This window comes from Thermobia domestica, chromosome 13 (assembly GCF_964235325.1).
Source record: "Thermobia domestica chromosome 13, izTheDome1.hap1.1, whole genome shotgun sequence".
In the NCBI taxonomy this organism is placed as follows: domain Eukaryota; kingdom Metazoa; phylum Arthropoda; class Insecta; order Zygentoma; family Lepismatidae; genus Thermobia; species Thermobia domestica.
This window is the reverse complement of record NC_137466.1, coordinates 75,828,023-75,846,495: the sequence shown is the minus strand read 5'-3', so window position 1 is coordinate 75,846,495 and position 18,473 is coordinate 75,828,023. Positions and strand designations below refer to the sequence as shown.

At 35.3% G+C, this 18,473-nt stretch overlaps 1 protein-coding gene across 2 annotated transcripts in view; it reads right to left on the bottom strand.

Annotated features, from left to right (window-relative positions):
- Positions 1–18,473, bottom strand: part of LOC145668256 (colorectal mutant cancer protein) — a 500,739-nt gene that overhangs the window by 430,443 nt on the left and 51,823 nt on the right. The window contains exon 1 of one of the 2 annotated variants that reach the window (XM_081735949.1): positions 3,852–4,775. The exons of the other annotated variant lie outside the window; for it this stretch is intronic. Within the exon in view, the coding sequence (XP_081592075.1) occupies positions 3,852–3,931 (80 nt within the window). The 5' untranslated portion in view covers positions 3,932–4,775. Of the gene's footprint in view, positions 1–3,851; positions 4,776–18,473 lie in introns of those variants that run through there. 2 annotated transcript variants of the gene reach the window in all.

The window sequence follows — 18,473 nt, the reverse complement described above, 5'->3', positions numbered from 1 at the left end:
TTAGAGACATGAAATTTCGCACTTAGCATTTTAGTATATAATAAAGACGTATTTCAGCGTTTTTTACTGTTTCCTTTAGAAGGGAAAAAAGGCAGGAAGAAAATTAGCAGGGGTTGTAACTGTTAAAGTAGCATGGCCATAGTAGGGACATAATTAAATATGTGTTTCAAAATTTTTTGATGTTTTCCTTAGAAGGAAAGACGAAGGGAAGAAAAAGGGCAAGGGGTTGCAATTGCTGTAATAAGATAGCCATGTCAGGGATATGAGAAGTGCAAGGGTCAGGGGGCGAGGTCCACAGCTAGCCGAAGGATAGTAATTATAATACGCTGTGTATAGACAGCGCAGATTCAGCTAGTATAAAGAAAATTTCAAGGAACTTCAATGAATGGGTATTCTGCAGTTGCCTTTCACGATGGCTTGTGATTCAAGTTCTTTGCAATTTTCTTTACACTAGTTAAATGCGCTGTAATTCTAATGAATGAGCATGCGTTCCTCTATACTATCAATATGAATCTCCTTCCCACTTCCTCACTATTATCTGTACATCTCCCTTTGCATATACAAGTGAAGGAAGGAGAACTCACAGAGGGACTGAATTGCTATACAAACAAACATCTAATCGTAGATGCTGCTCTGAGTTTCTGATAGATTATGTCAAATGGACTTTTTTTTTCTTATAAATTGGGGGGCACGGTGCCTCAGTGTTAGAGCGCTTTCCTCTGGTGCGTGAAGTTCCTGGTTCGATCGCCGGCCAAATAAGTTGATGGTGGACAACATCGTGTTCGTGGGTTTTCTCGAGGTATTTTTGTTTCCTCCCACATTCCCATTGCATCAATTCTTTCACCCTTATTCACATACCTTAATAATCCGTCTCTCTCAGCCTAATAGGTATAATCGTCGGGTGCTAAACTGAAAGATTTTATTTTATTTTATTTATTTATTTATTATTATTTATTATTATTATTATTATTATTATTATTATTATTATTATTATTATTATTATTATTATTATTATTATTATTATTTGCTTTTTTATATAAACCTGTACCTGAGGACGTTTAAACAGGCCTTTGAAATTGCTATCATGCAATTGGTTTAGCCATTTAGATTAAAGCAAAGCGCCTGCAATGTCTGTCAACCCGCTATGCATAACTCACCTGCTGGTTGATATCCTTGTTTTAAGCGCGCTCTACCGAGAATGTTAATCTTATGGGATCAAAATGCACCCGAAAATGATGAATGGAAAAATAACATTAAAAAAAAAAAAGACAATTTCAATGAGAACTGGCAAATCTACACAAAATTTAGAATAGACCACCGAAAACGGTACGTTTCTAGAGCTTGTGGTTTCCGAGATTTCACTCAACACTCACGGGGGTCAGTAAGTCAATAAATTCGGTCTTCGTAAACTTGTGGAATTTCATTCATATTTTGAGGCTTCTTCGTACCTATATAGTTTGCAAACGCGTCCTAGGGATGATATACAAGGGTTTGATTTTCGATAAGAATACACGTGATTCAGAGTCTACATCAAACAGTAGGTCTAGGTCTTGGTGTTGAAAGTGAATAAATTATTCATTTGCTTAAGAAACGACTGAAATTAAATGCATATTTGTTTCAATGCATCATGAAAATATTATCTTTTCTCCGTTTTAGAAGTAAATAAATAAATACACGATAAACAAAGCTAATTAACTTTTCACTTTTACTTAGTTTTTGTATCCATTTCAAGTTACACTCATGTAATCGAATTATTTTTACAAGGATCGATTGAAAGGGGTTACGGTGAGTTACTGGCAGAGCGCTCATCTCTGGTGCAAGGGGTCCTAGTTTGTGTTGGACAATAAAGTGTCAGTGGGTTTTCTCCAACTCTCCCATTTCCTTCCACATTATCATTCCACCAATTATTTCACAATTCAATTTCATTAATTCGCCCGTCTTCTTCAGCCTAAAAGGGCAGTAGCAAGGGATTGAGAAAATTCAATTAAAGAAATAGGTTGAGAGTAATGTTAGCAACATCAACTGAATGGCTGTGAAACTTTTTTTTTTTTTTTACTTTTCTTCTTCCTCCTCCCGCGTCACAAAATCATCCCTTGGCTTTGAGACCTCCAGCGATGTTTTACTTTGAATGTCTATCTCTTTAAATTCTGATATTAAGTACAAATCTTGCAGTAAAACGTGCCACTGTATAATCACATATTCAATATATATATAGTTGTGGCCCCTTACTTATGAGAATTACTGCAAATTTAAAGCATACAAGTTCTTTGGTGCTTTTACGGTATGTCTATCTCTTTAACCACAATAGTATGTTCTTTCTTGCGTGCAAGTTATAAATTAAGCAACAAAACTAATGTAAAACTGGGCTGCATAATAGCCTACAAGCTAACGAGGATATGCTATTTTTAAGATCATTCAAACCATCCGTCCTTTGTCTAACGTAGAACACTTATTGTAACTTGAGCTATTTGCTAGCTGTAGAGTCTACTGCAGGAAAGGAAAGCTGGTAATTGAATACAGAAATTACAAAGAGAAAAAAACTATGAATTCAAAGTAGAAGTTTTATGTGGGGAAACTCCATCTCAAAAGTGCTACCTTTTCTACATTCCATATAATTACTAGTGCCTGAGTACTTATGTAAAGAAATAATCGACTCAGCAATAGAAATATTATAGAAGCACTTAGGTCATAGATTGACCGTTTAGCGTTCCTTCTTTAATGCAAGTACGGTTTCCCATGAGACGAGACGAGACGAGACAATAAATAAGATTTTCTCGTCTCGTAATTTTTTTTGTTGAATTCTAGTCTTGTCTCGATTCTCGAAAATTTCGTCTCGATTTTCAAAAAAGTCTTCTCGTCTCGTTTTGTAAATTTATGCTCTGATTTGCTTCTTAATTTCATCTTGAAGTTATTTACAACCCTTCGGCGTCACTAGAGGCCCATGAAAGGTGCGATATCATTTAAACTATATTTATTAATTGGAGTATATTGTGTAATGACATGTGTATCTTTAAACGTTGATTAATGCTTTTTTATTGTGTTCGTACAATTACTTTATTAATTTATAGTTTTTTTTTAAAAAAAAAACTTGGAATCACATAATAATAAAACAGTGTTTGAGATCCAAAACTTGGGTGAACTGGTGTCGCCCAGAAGACTCGACAAAGCTCTCGTCTCAAAAAACGAGACGATAATTGTAACGTTTTTAGTCTCATCTCAAACTTGAAAAGTCACTTCTGGTCTCGACTCTCGTTTTCGACTCGTGGACAACACTAAATGCACGATACCTGGCTTCAATTCCCGGTGACAGCTCATATGGTTCGGGTCAAACATTCACTCGTTGATTCACGTTTCAAGTATCCTTGGTGCTGAAAAAGGATGCTTAACCACAAACAAATCCATTATTTGAATTATTTGTTGACCTAATGCAAGTTTCTTACGGAGATATTACATGGATTTTCCTGATCCACGAGTGAAGATATGAAAGATGAGAAGTCTATTTTCTTTGTAAGTCTATTTTCTACCATGTGTTTCATTGTTAAATGTTTCCAATATTAGGTTGTTTCATACATATAACTGGAACCTTTCTTAATCAAACATACAAAACAATAATAAGCAGATTTAATTGCAAATATAATAAAATAAACATTAAACTCAATTTATCAACGTTCCTAAATTCAATAATATCGGGGAAAAAAACTAGGTTAAATGTTTATAACTAGTATTTTTCTTTCTTTTGTTCCGTCCATAATAGAAATACATTACAGGCACTAGGATAGGCGAGAGAAGTGAAGGGACATGCAGGAAGACACGGAGATAAATAAAACATTTTTTTCAAATAAGCTACTTACTTTATCTTCATATGTAATTGTTGTCTCCTTCTATACCAAGTACGTGACTCCCACTGTTTAGAACATAAATCTTTGGCCATACTGCACGCAAATAACACTTTGAATCTCTGTTAACAACTAATTACATTCACTTTAAACTTTTCAATATATTGTTGAACGTCATTACACTACATTTTTTTGGTTTAGAATGATGATAGATGTAGTGTACAGTATTAAATTTAATTTTCTTTTCACGGTACGTATCAATTGCAAAGGCATCATGTCTACACGCGTGGGAGGTTTAATGTAGTACACAATGTTTTCCTTCTTTTTTTAAACTATAGGGAAAAAAATTCAACGTGGAACCGGTTCCACGTGAAATTCAGCTTCTACTCATCCAGATATATCTTTCTGCTGTGTTTAGAATATAAATCAAGCTTAAACACGCTTTTCCACCTTTGACACACAAATAAATAGGTTAGCTGAAAATGCAAGTTTGATTCATGATTATACTTCGAATGTCTTTCACTGATATTCACTTTTAATTCTACTGTGGACACTCATCGATGTTGCTGTACAAAATACACTTAAACGAAACACTTCATCACACTGAAAGCATTTAATTACACTAATCTTCCTTTGATTTTTTTTTTTTTTTTTTTTTTTTAAGCAAAGAATTTGAAACTTTACCCACAGAACTGAACTAAAAGACTGGGCCACCTAACAACAAACGTAACACACGACGTATTCGTGAATAACAATAAATAAACGTCTATGAAGTGAATTTCGAACTTCCGTAACATCTACTAAGAAATTAACATGTCATGGAGAAACACAGTATTGGTCACAAAGAAAGAGAGATGGTGTCTTCCAAAAAACGCTCGTAACGAACAAACTGCTAAATTTGTCTGAATGTGTTCTGGATGAACTCGAAGGCCTCAACTTAAAACACGATTACTCAAGTTGATGTCTGCGCCACATCTGGCCTCAGTTCTTCTTTAGTGGCTTTCCTACCGTCTGTTCACCATCAATTTCCCATTCTTTCTTATCCCGCCTGTGCACCCGTGAAGCTTCCACTACTTCACATCCTGGTTAAAGTGTGACTGAGACTGACTGACAAATCTCTCTCATACTCACGCATACTTATCTCACAAGAGAAGAAGATAATATACAAAAAAAAAAAAAAAAAAAAGGAAAATAAGTAAATGTAACAGCTGACGACCAATAAATACTATGATTATTAAGAAGCAACACATTAATGTTCTGATAAATGAACTTTATCCAGATTTTTCACACAATTAAATTGAAAACATGCCATGTAACCAGGAGAGGCGGATCAAGCCCGAAACCCGGGAGCCTAGGCCCCCCAGTTTTCTGAGGGACAAAATTAATCTATTATTTATATATTTTTTGAAAGTTTATAGTAAACTCATGATATACCAATCATAGTCTGGAGTCTGGCTACTTCCCCCTATACAGTTTTTACCTTCTAGATCCCCCACTGCTAACCAGTTGTTTACGATACAACAGCTGTTTACGAAACATTTAAATAAAGGACAGCAATGGGATATCATTATATGTCCGTAAATGAGAGATCTCCATTACAGGGAGCTTACATACATTTAGATTACTCACACCTTATGCGGCAATTGTATGCAGTAAATATATTATATTAGTTATCAATGTAAATATTAGCTAATATCGAAATACTGTATTCAGTGTTTGAATAACTGGGGATAAATATTGCTGGCAGGAGTATTTACGAGATGCACACTACAAGTACGTACCGCTTCGTTGTAATTTCCAAGAACAACGAAATTCAAGGAATTAACTTGCGTCTAATTCCCAATATTGATACATAGTTGCCATCGGTCGGTCCATGTTGTATAACATGTGGCATAGTCACATTTGGGGATATGTTTCAGATACTGGAAAATACCACTTCCCAAGGATGATTTACTGGTAAAATGGCGTCCACGAAGAGAATCCTTGAGGTTTGGGAACAACCAAAAGACACTCGGGGCTAAAGGCGGTGAATACAGTAGGTGTGGCAAAAGTTTAAAACACTGGTCAGCGAAGAATGAAAACTCATTAGCACGTGTGGCAGTGCATTGCCCATGTGAAGGATGAAATTGTCATTTTCCATTTGTAGTCGTTTCTCAGTCAATTTTGGCATAAGTTTTGTATCCAAAACTGTATGAAAATGCTCGTTCGTAATTGTATGACCTTTAGAAACAGGGTGGGACAATATCTCTCCTTGGAAACCCCAGAAGATAGCGTACAGCACCTTCTCATTGGATGCCACCTGACTAAATTTTTCAGGCGATGAATCTGTGTGTTTTCACTGCATCGACTGCCATTTTGATTGTAGGATGAATAATGGAATCTGTAATTCATCCATTGTCACAACACTTCCCAAGAAATTGCGTCTTTTCTGAAGCATGTGAAATTTCCAACACTTGATTGCATCCTTACCTCTTTTATTTTTCTTTTTACCGTCATGAGTGGTAACTTTCTTCTCAAGTACATTACATCCCGGCCCTAAGAATTTCTTCAACTTTCATATTGATTGCATTAAAGAGTACTGGAAAGTTTTCCAGTGTTCCCACCGGAAAACAATTTATCGTAAACAGAGAAAAAATATTCTAGTTCAGTTTGCATTGTTTTGTAGAATGGTTCACCAGGTAATAATTATGACAAAAATATTTTGTTGTGGAGCGATTTTCTGTCTACTAAGCTATATCTTATATTTATTTTTAAATTATAGAAAGTATCTTCGTGCTGAGAATAGGTTATTAAAACTTTTTTCTTTTAGTTTAATGTCCCAAGATACTGAGGGACAATGATGATGGTATATATGATAATGGTGGAATGAAGAAAAGTGGAAGGGGAGAATATCGAGAAAATACAAGCACACGTGTTTACCCACCACGAGGTTCACTTGGCGCGGGTTTTGATCGCACCAGGGACTTGACGCATCGATGATAAGCGATCCATGGCTTATCGACCGTAGTCCTTACTAAAACGTTGGAGGGAAAAGAATATCGTCCGTATAAAGGAGAGTTTTATCCAATAAGAATCCGTAAATCTACGCCAGGACAAAAAGAAAGAAAGAAATCCGTATTATCAAGGCGTCAAGAAGTTTCACTGTATTTGCATAATGAGGTGGCGCTGCGTCTTGCACAGAATCATTCGGAATGAACACCGATTGCATTGAGTGCTGGTATTATTTTATCACACAACATCGATATGGACAGTTAACTTTCTCCGCAAACTGTCGATTCGATGTCAAAAACATATACGCTTCACAAATCACAACACTCCATTAATTTCTAATTGCTCTATGGAACAGATCAACTACCTCAATATCTATGCCTAAGGCTTGGACATTTCTCCGTTGAACTCACAAGGTGAAAGCACTTTGGTAAATCCCCTTTAGCTATAGCATTATAATTCGCACACTGTCCACAGATATAGACACGAAGCGTCAAGAACATTTTTTTTACATAACGACTGTGGTAACCATAGTACAACTCGTGATATCAATATATTTACGGAATAGATCACATTTTGTTTCTAGTTAACATGGAACGCCTTTACAACTGATTTGAACAGTTTTATTGTTTTATGCATTATAAACATATGATGAATTAATATTTTACTTGTAGTTACAAATGGCTACTTTATTGGCAAAAGCAAAGAAGGCTGACTCAAGCGTAAATCGAACCCGAGATCCCTTGCATGTAAGTCATAGACGCTCCTCACTCTGCCTCACCGTCAATTCCTTGCGTCCTATCATATATGCGGCGAGTCGGAAACTTTAAGCAGCCTTTTTAGGCTTTTTCTGGCTATTGCGCTCTCCCAGTTTGTAAAATTAACACTTTAAATGTGCACTACACCTGGTAAAAGATGGCCCCGAAGCTCATTTACCAAAGTCTGCTTTCTCCTTATCAAACACCATTTTTCTTTGCATCCATCCCTATTAAATAACATCCCTTTATACTGTTTTAATAGCGTAATTATTCACCTAAATACCTAAAAAAAAAAAAAAAAAAAAAAACATACTGAAGTCATAGGCTCAATAGTTGAACCATTCAGGAGGCAATGGACGAATAAACGGCACAAATACACCATTGTTTCTCCGCTACATTAAAAGTACCAGTGAATTCCGTAAATTCTCGTATTTATCTCAACTTGACGTCTGTACTCTTAGAACAATTCTTTAATTCTTCCCCACTTTTTTTTCCCTCTACACGGAGTCGGGTACCATAAGTTTTCTCGCTTTTAACTTTTCCATTCCCGCCCTCCTTTTTCTTATTTTACGAAGGAAGACATTAATTTCTACTCCTTAAAAAATTAGTTTTTCTGGAGAAAAAATGCGTCTTTCTTTCTAGCAAAGCCTTCGAGCCACAGAAATGAATTGAGAGAGAACACCGGAAGTGATGCGATAGATCTTCGACTAATTTTCTCGTTAACCCACGGGGATTTACAAGTAGATTAGTTTTTGAGCCAAGAGATGATTTTAAAACTTTTGCTGCTTCCAGTTTCTCTTTCCTTCTTCTCCCTCCCCACCCTCTCGCACCGTCGGTAGCATTAAGAGTTGATTTGAATAATTTAAGCCTCTTGATTAGAGCATCATGGGAGATCCTTAATGAGACGAAAATAAAACATTACTTACAAAGATAATTGTGTGACTTCGTTTACCAAATTGTCAGAAAAAATGCATGCATTTTTTTTTTTTTTTTAACTGATTCAATCTTACGTGTCTGAAAAAAAGAAAAGCTATTTTTATTAATTCTTTCTGGGTTCAAACGTTTAATACAAGCACTGTTCGAGTCAAACTTCAGGAAGTTACTCTTCAAGAAGTATGTGTACTATAGATTTATTATTATTATTATTATTCGTTCATATGCAAATCTAATTAAGACACAAAAATAAGTCAAACAACTGTTAAATCAATATAGATTTGCAGCTTCGGTAAATAAAATAGAACAAAATATAAACATTTTTCTATTACATATAGCTTAAAGTAGTGATTCCCAATCTGGGGACAGCGTGCCTCCGTAGACAGAAAGGGGATGTAGATGATTAGAAATAAGAGTGCAGGTTACTGATTAGTACAGGCAGCAGGAAATTAGAGATAATTATTAGTGCATTACATTTGGATTCGAAGTCGGCATTACGTAGAAAATGACTGGTTTCCAAGATTTGCAGAGAAAGTTCAGATAGACAAGCAAACGAATGAACGAAAAACTATGGTTTAAACTTAAGAGGCCAAACTGCAGCATAACAGTTTTGAACCTACCCTTAAAACTTAACGTTATACAGGGGCGATCTGGCCAGGTCGGCAACCGCCGAGAGCCCCGAAGCTATGGGGCCCCAAGAACAACACGATAATTTTTTTGGTTGGTATTAAAAACGTTTATATATACATTTCGATAGTATTCCTCCCATTCAAGCATAGAATATGTGAAAGTTATTTCAAAGCTGTAAAGCTATATCTCGTTTGCACTAACTCATGTTCGCAAGAAGCATTAATATAAACTTACTTTGCAGTGCATACATTTGGTTGATATTCTGAAAAAAAAAAAAAAGAAAAGAAAAGAAAGAAAGGAAGAAAGAATTCATGTGGATTGCTGAAATTTATACCTTAAATATGAAAGTTGTATAACTTGGTAGTGCTCAGTAAACAATAGCGACAGTGAAGCGTTGGAACGCACTGGAGGTCCCCACTGAACTCGTTTATTACTCCATACTGAATATTTATATTGTTATTAATTTCTTATATGTGAGAAAGAGTTATTGTGAAATTTTAGACTACTAGCAATTTTGGTACCATTTTTTCTGTTTGGGAAACCCCCTTTCAATTGTCAAATTACAAGTAAAGTTGGAAATCAGAAATATTTTTCGCTGATTAGTATAGTGTTTATCTGAATAGTTAGCGCGCGTGCCTACAGTGCCCATGGTCCTGGGTTTGATTCCCGGTGGGGACACTAAAATTTCGATTGACTTAGCATCGTGAGGACAATTGGGGAGCTACCTGAATTAAGAGATAGAGGACTCCGGACTAGAAAGTCGACCTATGGGCTTTGTTGAAAACCATGGAAATATCCTTGAATTGGTCAGTTTAGTGCCAATTATGATGTGATTTTGCAAAATCATGTTGCAAAGTGTGTTGAAGGCAGCAAAACTCACAGGTTGAAAATAAAGAAAGAAAGGGAAGCAGAAGAAAAGTTGACAAAAGGACAAACTGGACGAAGCGCTCTCTTATCGTTTTTGTCATCAAAAAGATTCAATAACAAGTTAATCAAGATAACTGTTAAAATTGGACGAAATATTATTTTGAAAGACCTTCAAGATAGCGTTGTTTATAGCTTGATGGTGGATACCACGCAAGTTATAGCTTTTATGGACCAGTTGGAAATCTGTGTCCGCTATGTAGTCCAGGGGAAGGTATATGAAAAAAGACTTTTAAATTTAACAGTTGTTGATGATTCAAGTGGACTTGCTTTGTACCAATGTACAAAGTCAGAACTATCTGAATGTCATATTAAAATTTCAATTATTATTTCTTTTTCTTTTGATGGGGCAAGTAACATGAGCGGCTGTCACAACGGTCTTCAAGTGCATTTCAAAGGGGAGAATCCAGATTTAATTTACACACACTGCATGTTTCACGTGCTAAATTCGATTGTAGCTGATTCTACAGTAAACTTGCTCCAAGCAGAAAATTTATTTGGTTTACTAGAGGAATCGGCTGTTTTCTTAAGCTCCTGTTACAAGAGAATGGCTGTCTGGGAGAAAGAGACTAAACAGAAACACAGTGCCAGCACCAAACAATGCAGGCTCCAAAAAATTGGTGCCACTAATTGGTGGAGTAAACATACACTACTTTCATCAATTACTGACCAACAGATAACCACTCAGGAAAGTTGTCCCATTTATTGAATGTTTTAAATGAAATATCGAATGGAAGCTTCGATTGTAAATCAAAGTTCGCGGCAAGAAATATAATAAATCAATAGCCAAATTCGAAAATGTTCATGTCTTTTGTCATGCTCGATATTTTTCTAGTCACATCTCCCGTTGCAAAATACCTACAGAGTAAAGAAAATGATTACTGTACAGCTTGGAATTTTATTATTTAGTGCAAACTTTGTTACAACAAATTTCTGCTAAAAGGAGTTCAGTGCATTTTGAATTTCTGCCTGACAAATCAAAACAGTATGCAATTGCCATGAATAGTGTTTTAGAGGATGTGAGTGATGTTGAAGTTTCACTGGACTTTAATGAGAAGATAATTTCAAGGAAGAAAAAATGCCTGGAGAGAAAGCTAAAGATGAAGTTTCAGAAATTACCCAGTTCAAAAATTAAGCTAATGTATTTCCGTATTATCGACTGTGCTACTTCAAGTATTGAAAAAAGATTTAATCCAAACACATATTTTGAAAGATTGTTCATGGCTTCATCAACAGAAAAAAAAAATCCCTGAAATAGCAGACATTGACGAATTTCCAACAGAAGTCTTACGCACCATTTGTCACCTAACCAAAGTTGATACGAGTGTGTTTATAATACAGCTGAAACGGTTTGCTAAGCAGCAGGACAGTTTTGTCAAGTCTGGGTGGGACCAAAATGATGAAATAGAATATGTGAATAACTTAAATGAAGACAACGACGTTTTAGAGTCAGAAGAACGCGACAAGAACTAGTAGCGTACGAAGGAATTTATTTCGGGAGGGGTCCAAACTCAATATGAGAGTATTTTATATTAAAATTTCTAAAATTGCTCCTAAAATTAGGTTAAATTTACACAAAAGTCGAAATTTCGGGGGGGGGGGTCCGGACCCCCAGGACCCATCCCTTGCGTACGTCCCTGATGAGAACAATGTTAACTGCTCAAATGAAGAAGAAATGTTTTAGATGCATAGTATGTGCTTTAACATTATTTTCGTGCTGTCATAATCTGAAATTTTTAGCAATCTATATGCAGCTTTAAAGTTTTTAAAATAACTTTGCTTTGTACGCAGGTAACCTGAGAAATGACCTTTTCAAAACTTAAAATTGTTAAGGATAAATTAAGGTCTTCGCTACACCAAGATTTGATGTCTAAGCCACTTTCTATGAATGTAGAACGAGACTTGTTTGTAAATTTAGATTAAAATTTGATTATGGATAAAACAGCAATAACGAGTGAGGAACTTAAGAAAAAGTTATTAGTTTAATGAAGCATTTAAGCGTTAGGCCTATAGACCTGATCTAGGTAGAAGAAGACTTCCTTTCTTTGTTAGTAAATACTGTATTCATACTATGCCAATATTTTTCTTTATCAGCAGAATACAGTATTAGATATTCAAACATAATAATAGTTTTGATTTTTTTTTTAGTGAATCTTAGTAGAATACATACACAATTTGTATATATTTCTTTGATTTTATAGGTTTTTTATGTAATTTTTATACGACGCCTATGCAAAATCACTATTTTAAAGTTTGAAGTAACCTGCGTATTGTAAGTTTCATGTAATATAAAGTATGAAAAGTATAAAGTATTCCTAGCAATATTTGTTGGTTACTTACCTTAGTCTATATCATTGATAAGGTAATGAAAATTTGTTTTTAAAGAATATTACGGTAGAGTTCATGTAATTAGAAGATGTGAGCCTACAGTAGAGGTTTGCTATTAAAATAAAATCCCTATAAAACAACGTGGTACATAACTTTAACGTAAGGGTACGTAGGGTCAATAATAATAGAATTCAGTAATTTATACAAGTGATCATTTCTTTAAAGGGGCCCCTCCTAGCCTCCTGCAGCCGAGGGCCCCCAGCGTTGCAAGACCACCCCTGACGTTACATATACAGTGTTTCTTCCAGACATGTTTCTTTTGGGGGGCACTGCCATCCCGGAGGAAACCAAAATAATATGTCTATAATATAATAATAAATAAAATAGTACCAGCAGTGTCCCCCGGAATACTAAGTGTGTACCCGGAACATTGTTGCAGAAAGTAATACTGTACGTAGTAACTTAAATCGTGTCATTTAGGAAACATTCACAAGTGCCACGTGTTAAACGAGGCCACCAATTTGAAGTTTTACGAGCTTGTACAATGTGATTACTTGGAAAATTCTTGGCGAATCGTAGATGCTTGCTTGCCAAGAAAGTTATTTAAATTATAAGAGAAAGGGAACTTCCCCTTATTTCCACATTAATTTCAACTTCTAAATCTGCTATACATTTAATGATCACGTCTTATGTCGTATGATATATATATTCACAAGCTAAAGCAACTATTTTCTTTCCGGTCTTGTCATTTCTGTTCTGAATTTTTATTCGTTCTCTTCCGTTTAACTAATGAGTAGAGACCGGATGTTAGGCAAAATGCCTATTCTTTAATATTAAAGATATGATCAAAAATAACGTTTTAAAGTTTATATGGGGGATTATAGTTTCAATTTAAGCCAATTTTATTTTGCCTATTTTGCCTATTTCGACCTTTACTGCCTAAATAATTGCTTTATTGCCTAATATTGCCTATTCTATGCATTTTCTTCAAAATAAGCCTTCATTGGGAAAATACATAATTTATGTAACATAATACACACATATTTACTTATATTATGTGTTTGTAAACACAAGCTCGTGGTACGTTACAATATATATATACAGGATGAACAAAGATGTTCACATACTTCTGGAGGTGATTCGTCACATGAAAAGAAGATAAAAGTCCTCTTGAATTTCACGAATCATCATTTGAAGTATGTGCGCACCTTTGTGTCCCGTTCCAATTGTCAGGATTCGATTTCGATTCCAATTTGGCACCCCTGTCACTCGAACACGACGCAGAATTCGACAACATGCAACAGCACTTTTTGTCTTCTTTTCATGTCACGAATCACCTCCCGAAGTATGTGCACATCTTTCAGATTCACCCAGTATGTGCAATGCATAACATGCCTCCTTTTTGTATATACAGTAAAAGAAGATATTAACGAACAGGTATGTTTCTATATTCTTTGAACATTATCTATGACTTGGATTTATTTTTTAATTATATTGAGTATTTATCTTCATTATTTCGAGTTACATTTTAGTGCCTATTTTACTGCCTATTTTTTAAATTTTAAGTGCCTATTTGCCTGCCTATTTTCTAGGTTTTTAGTGCCTAAACATCCGGTCTCTACTAATGAGCTTCTATATGAAACCAAAGAGAACACCAACTTGCTATGCTAGGTCTCCAGGATGCGAGATAATGTGATAGGACAGAGTTTGCCCTATAAGAGATGATACTACCGGTATAAGAGATGATACTACCGGTAAATTTGGCACCCGCCAATATCGCCTGATATAAATCTCGAAATGGTTCGAAACCCATATAAATACCTAGATAGTAAGTTCCATTCTTCAAATCTTGGTGTTGGACACGAGCGTAACGCAAAAATCAAGCTATTAAAACCAGGACCTCTTCCACATTACCAGTGAGTAAATTTTTAAAATTAGTCCTATAACAATCTTCGACAATATTATTCTTAATACAGTCACTAGCAAAAAAGTTCATACTGTACTTCTTCTTCTTGTGTCAAGAACTTCGAAACGTTGGTAATGCTCACAGTTTCCAGTAAATTATTAACGATAACGTCATATCTACTTCAAGGAAAGCTATACTTACTAAACTGTCTACTCACCTGAGAAGGATACAAACAAGTTTCTCTTTAAAGATGAAATTCAATTATTTTTTACTCATCAGTTCATTTATTTTACATAGGACGTTCAAAACGTTTCTTATACTTGTGTCCTCTGTGCTCAAGTTGTGTAGCATATTTTCTTCCTCTACAAATACACCCACAATGGGGATGAAATATTGGATCAAAGCAATATTCAGTAATGGGTACAAAGGTTTTACAGTGGCGATTTCAGTCTGCTGGACCGAAACGGTACAGCAGACAATCAACTGCAGTGAACAATGTTAACAAAGATTACACTGACAAATATGTAACCCCACAACAGCTTGTTGAAGCGATGGATAGTACTCTAACATTAATACAGTTTTTAGGTTACAGAAAACTTTGTGCCTATTGGGTGCCACATCTGTTCACAAGCGAACAGAAACAAATCCATTCTGTCAATCACACATAGCAAAAAAATCAAAAGTATTGGATGGGAAGTGGTTCCTCCTTCAACCACATTATGGTTCTGACATGGTCCCATTCGATTTCTTTCTGTTTGGTCGTCTGAAGGAACACCTTCATACCAAGCAATTTGCCAATGACCAAGAACTCATTGTGTGTGTGAAACAGTGGTGTAATAGTCTGCGACCGAGCAGTAAGTACGCCAGAAATTTTTACTTGGGGGGGTGTTCAAAATAAAAGGAGGGGTGTGCTCAAACTCAAACAAGAAATCAGTATATTTTGTTATGCAGCTATTGAAATACTACTACTACTACTACTACTACTAATAATAATAATAATAATAATAATAATATCAGCTCTTCGCAGTGGTAGGTTCAATAAAGTAAGTTCACACATTTGAGCATTTATTATTATTATTAAACTAAGTAATACACTAAAACCTCTCAAAACGGACATCGGTGGAACCGATTATTTGTCCGTAAATGAGAGGTGTCCCTAAAAAGAAGGGTTCTCTCTCATAACACTACACCACACATATTTATGGCATGGAAGAATAAGAAAGTTTGTCCTCTTATGAAGATGTCCACTATTGAGAGATGCCCGTTAAGAGAGGTTTCACTGTATTAGGAATTAACCTCCATTATTTTATCCACTAATTACATGTGAATTGATTACATACGAATTATTGTAATTATTTTGCAAAATTCTGCTATTATTTCAATTTATTCACCCCCAGCAAGTGTTAGTGGGTGATTTTTTTTTCAAAATATTAATTGGGAAAAAAATTCCCTCGTCCCATGCTGAAATCACATTCGTTTAGTAATTAATACTGTACATAGTTCCAATTTCATTATTTTAATATTCTAACTCTGTTGTTAACGTAATTGTTGTCTTGTAATATTATTTGATCTCTTAATATCCGTTTCTGTCCCTTCCTGGCTACGTTATTGGCTCTGGATATCTTTCATAAGAAAATTATTCATTGATTGTTGTTTTCCAGAAATCCAGTTTTTCAATTTACAAATATTTTGTATCTTTCTGTTTTGTCTTCTTTAATATACCCTAATTTTAATAATCCCAGGGCTCATAGGGGTCTGGTCTCTTGTAAATACTTGAAAAGTGACCAAAAATGGTCAAAAGCACGCGAAAAAGTGACCAAAATCTCACCATGCCCCTTTTTTTTCTTTGTCAATTTCTCCATCACCTCTCTCTTTGTTTGTTGTTTTGCTTCTTCTTTACTTCTTTTTGAGCTTCCTCCTTTCTTAGGTTTTCAAAGTAAGTTTTGTGGTTAGCATACTTAGCAGATTTAAAAAGCTTCTGAGTAAGTGGAACCAGTTCTGGCCTATTTCCGAATTTCTTCATCCCAGACATTATATTTAACTTCGCATTAATGGTTCTCAAAAACGTGAAATATTCAAATTCATCACCTACTCTTAAGAAAAACATACAAGAAGCATAACACAAGACGAACATGATGAACCACAAACACACACACACAATGTTGAACGGAGCGTTAACTATTACGAGAGAAGACTAAAAGATTATTATGATAGAATAAAGAATAGACACAGAAGGGTTCTCAACCCAGGAGCGGATCCAGGGAGGAAGCAATCGCCCTCCCAGAAGAAGAACCTTTCTTGTTTTATATATATATAAATAAAATCCACTCAGAGTTTGGAGCCCTTAAAAGTAGAATTATGACAAACCCCCCAAGAATCGGGCCTGGATCCGCCCCTGTCTCAACCCCACCTTGAGAGCTTAAGCATTCACCAACCGTCCACTGTGCTTTAGAAAGAATAAAAGCTGAAGTGAAAATAAAGCTGACTGTTTTACATGTGGCAGCAAGTATTGAAGCTTTCAGAAAAGTAATGAGCAACAAGTTTCTGCCTTTTTCCATTTGTTTTTTATGATATTTTTCTTAGAAAACTGCCAATGCAAAACATAAATCACACGAAAAAGTCACTTTACCTCTCAGAAAAGTAACTTTTAGTGACAAATTTGAAAAAAGTAACTTTTAGAGACCACTTGAAGAAAAGTAAATTTTAGTTAAAAAAAAGTGACTCGCTACGAGTCCTATTCCGCTCAATGAATTTACGTGAATAAAAATATACTTTACAAAAAATTAAGGTAGCGCCAAATGCGTTCCTGTATAACACTAGACTCAGTCTAAAATATATATAATTCTTACTTCGATCGATCTCTTCATTTCTAAAAACGTTTTGACTACACCCTTCTAACGTCCGTCCGTTGATACACCACTTGCAGAGCAGTCTCGAAACCAGCCACAGAGCTTTGGGGGGCCATGAACATATTAGGAGGGGCCAAGTCATTAAAAATTCCCTTACAAATATCTAAATTGTGCATTTTGTATTGAGGTCTGGAGGGGACATGAAAAATTTAGGGAGGGCCAGGCCCTCCCTAGCCCTCCTCTGGTTGCGAGCCTGTTGCAGAGTAGCACTTACCAACTGAATCTGGTATAGGCTTATTACTATATTGTCACATTTTTCCTTATTGAGGAGTAGGTAAGTGAATGACCGCTCAAGACGTTGCCAATTTCAGTCATCTTCATCTGTCCATTAATCTCTTTTCTCGGAAACGATCTCGAAACCCTGGAGGGTAGGTATCAGCGGTCTGTTTTGTCAATTGTTTTGATCGAAACACCTCCCGAAACAATGAGGTCATGTGGTTCTGGAAGCCGTACATGAGAACGAGGTTGCTTCGTATTTTGAAGTGAAATAAATCAATAAGAATATTGCCTTCCTTCCTAAACGCTAAATCTTTTTTAACTTGATTTAATAAATAACCTATATGATACTGATTGATACAATTGGATTTGGGGGAGTATTCCTTTTGTAACGTACCGGTTTACCGGTAGCGATTACATTATATTAATACCGGTATGCATGTTGATACTCGTTTACTCGTTACATGTTTGATGGCTCCCGTATTGTGTATCTGTGCCAATTTTATTTTATTATTGTTATGTTCGTGTGTTTGTGTTAATTACATAGGTTAGTTGTTGTTAGGTCGGTTTGGCACACCTTGGCAAACCTTTGCTTTCTCTGATATTTCGTAATTATATAGATTTAGGCTATTATTCTATATCTGAGCACACGTTTGACTTGTAAAACCTATATTGTTAGGCGGAATATAATTATGTATAAATAAATTAACCGGTGTCACAATGTGCATTGTGCTAAGGAAGAACTGCATTACGGTAATACAAATATAATTACGATAATAATAACGAAACATTACCAATGCACTTTAAAATCATATTAAATAGTTGAATAGTAGAAGGGGGATTTGTATTACGCACTTTATTAATTTGAAAATGGTATTATTATTACTCACCAAGATTTTCAATCCAAAATTGTATTTTTATACTTAATTATCAATACAGCATTAGGCCTAGCGTTAGGCCTAATAATAATGACAATTCAGTGAAGCTTTAGTGAAGTTTTCTGCTGGGTACTACCAAACTCAATTGATTAATAATATTAGACGTA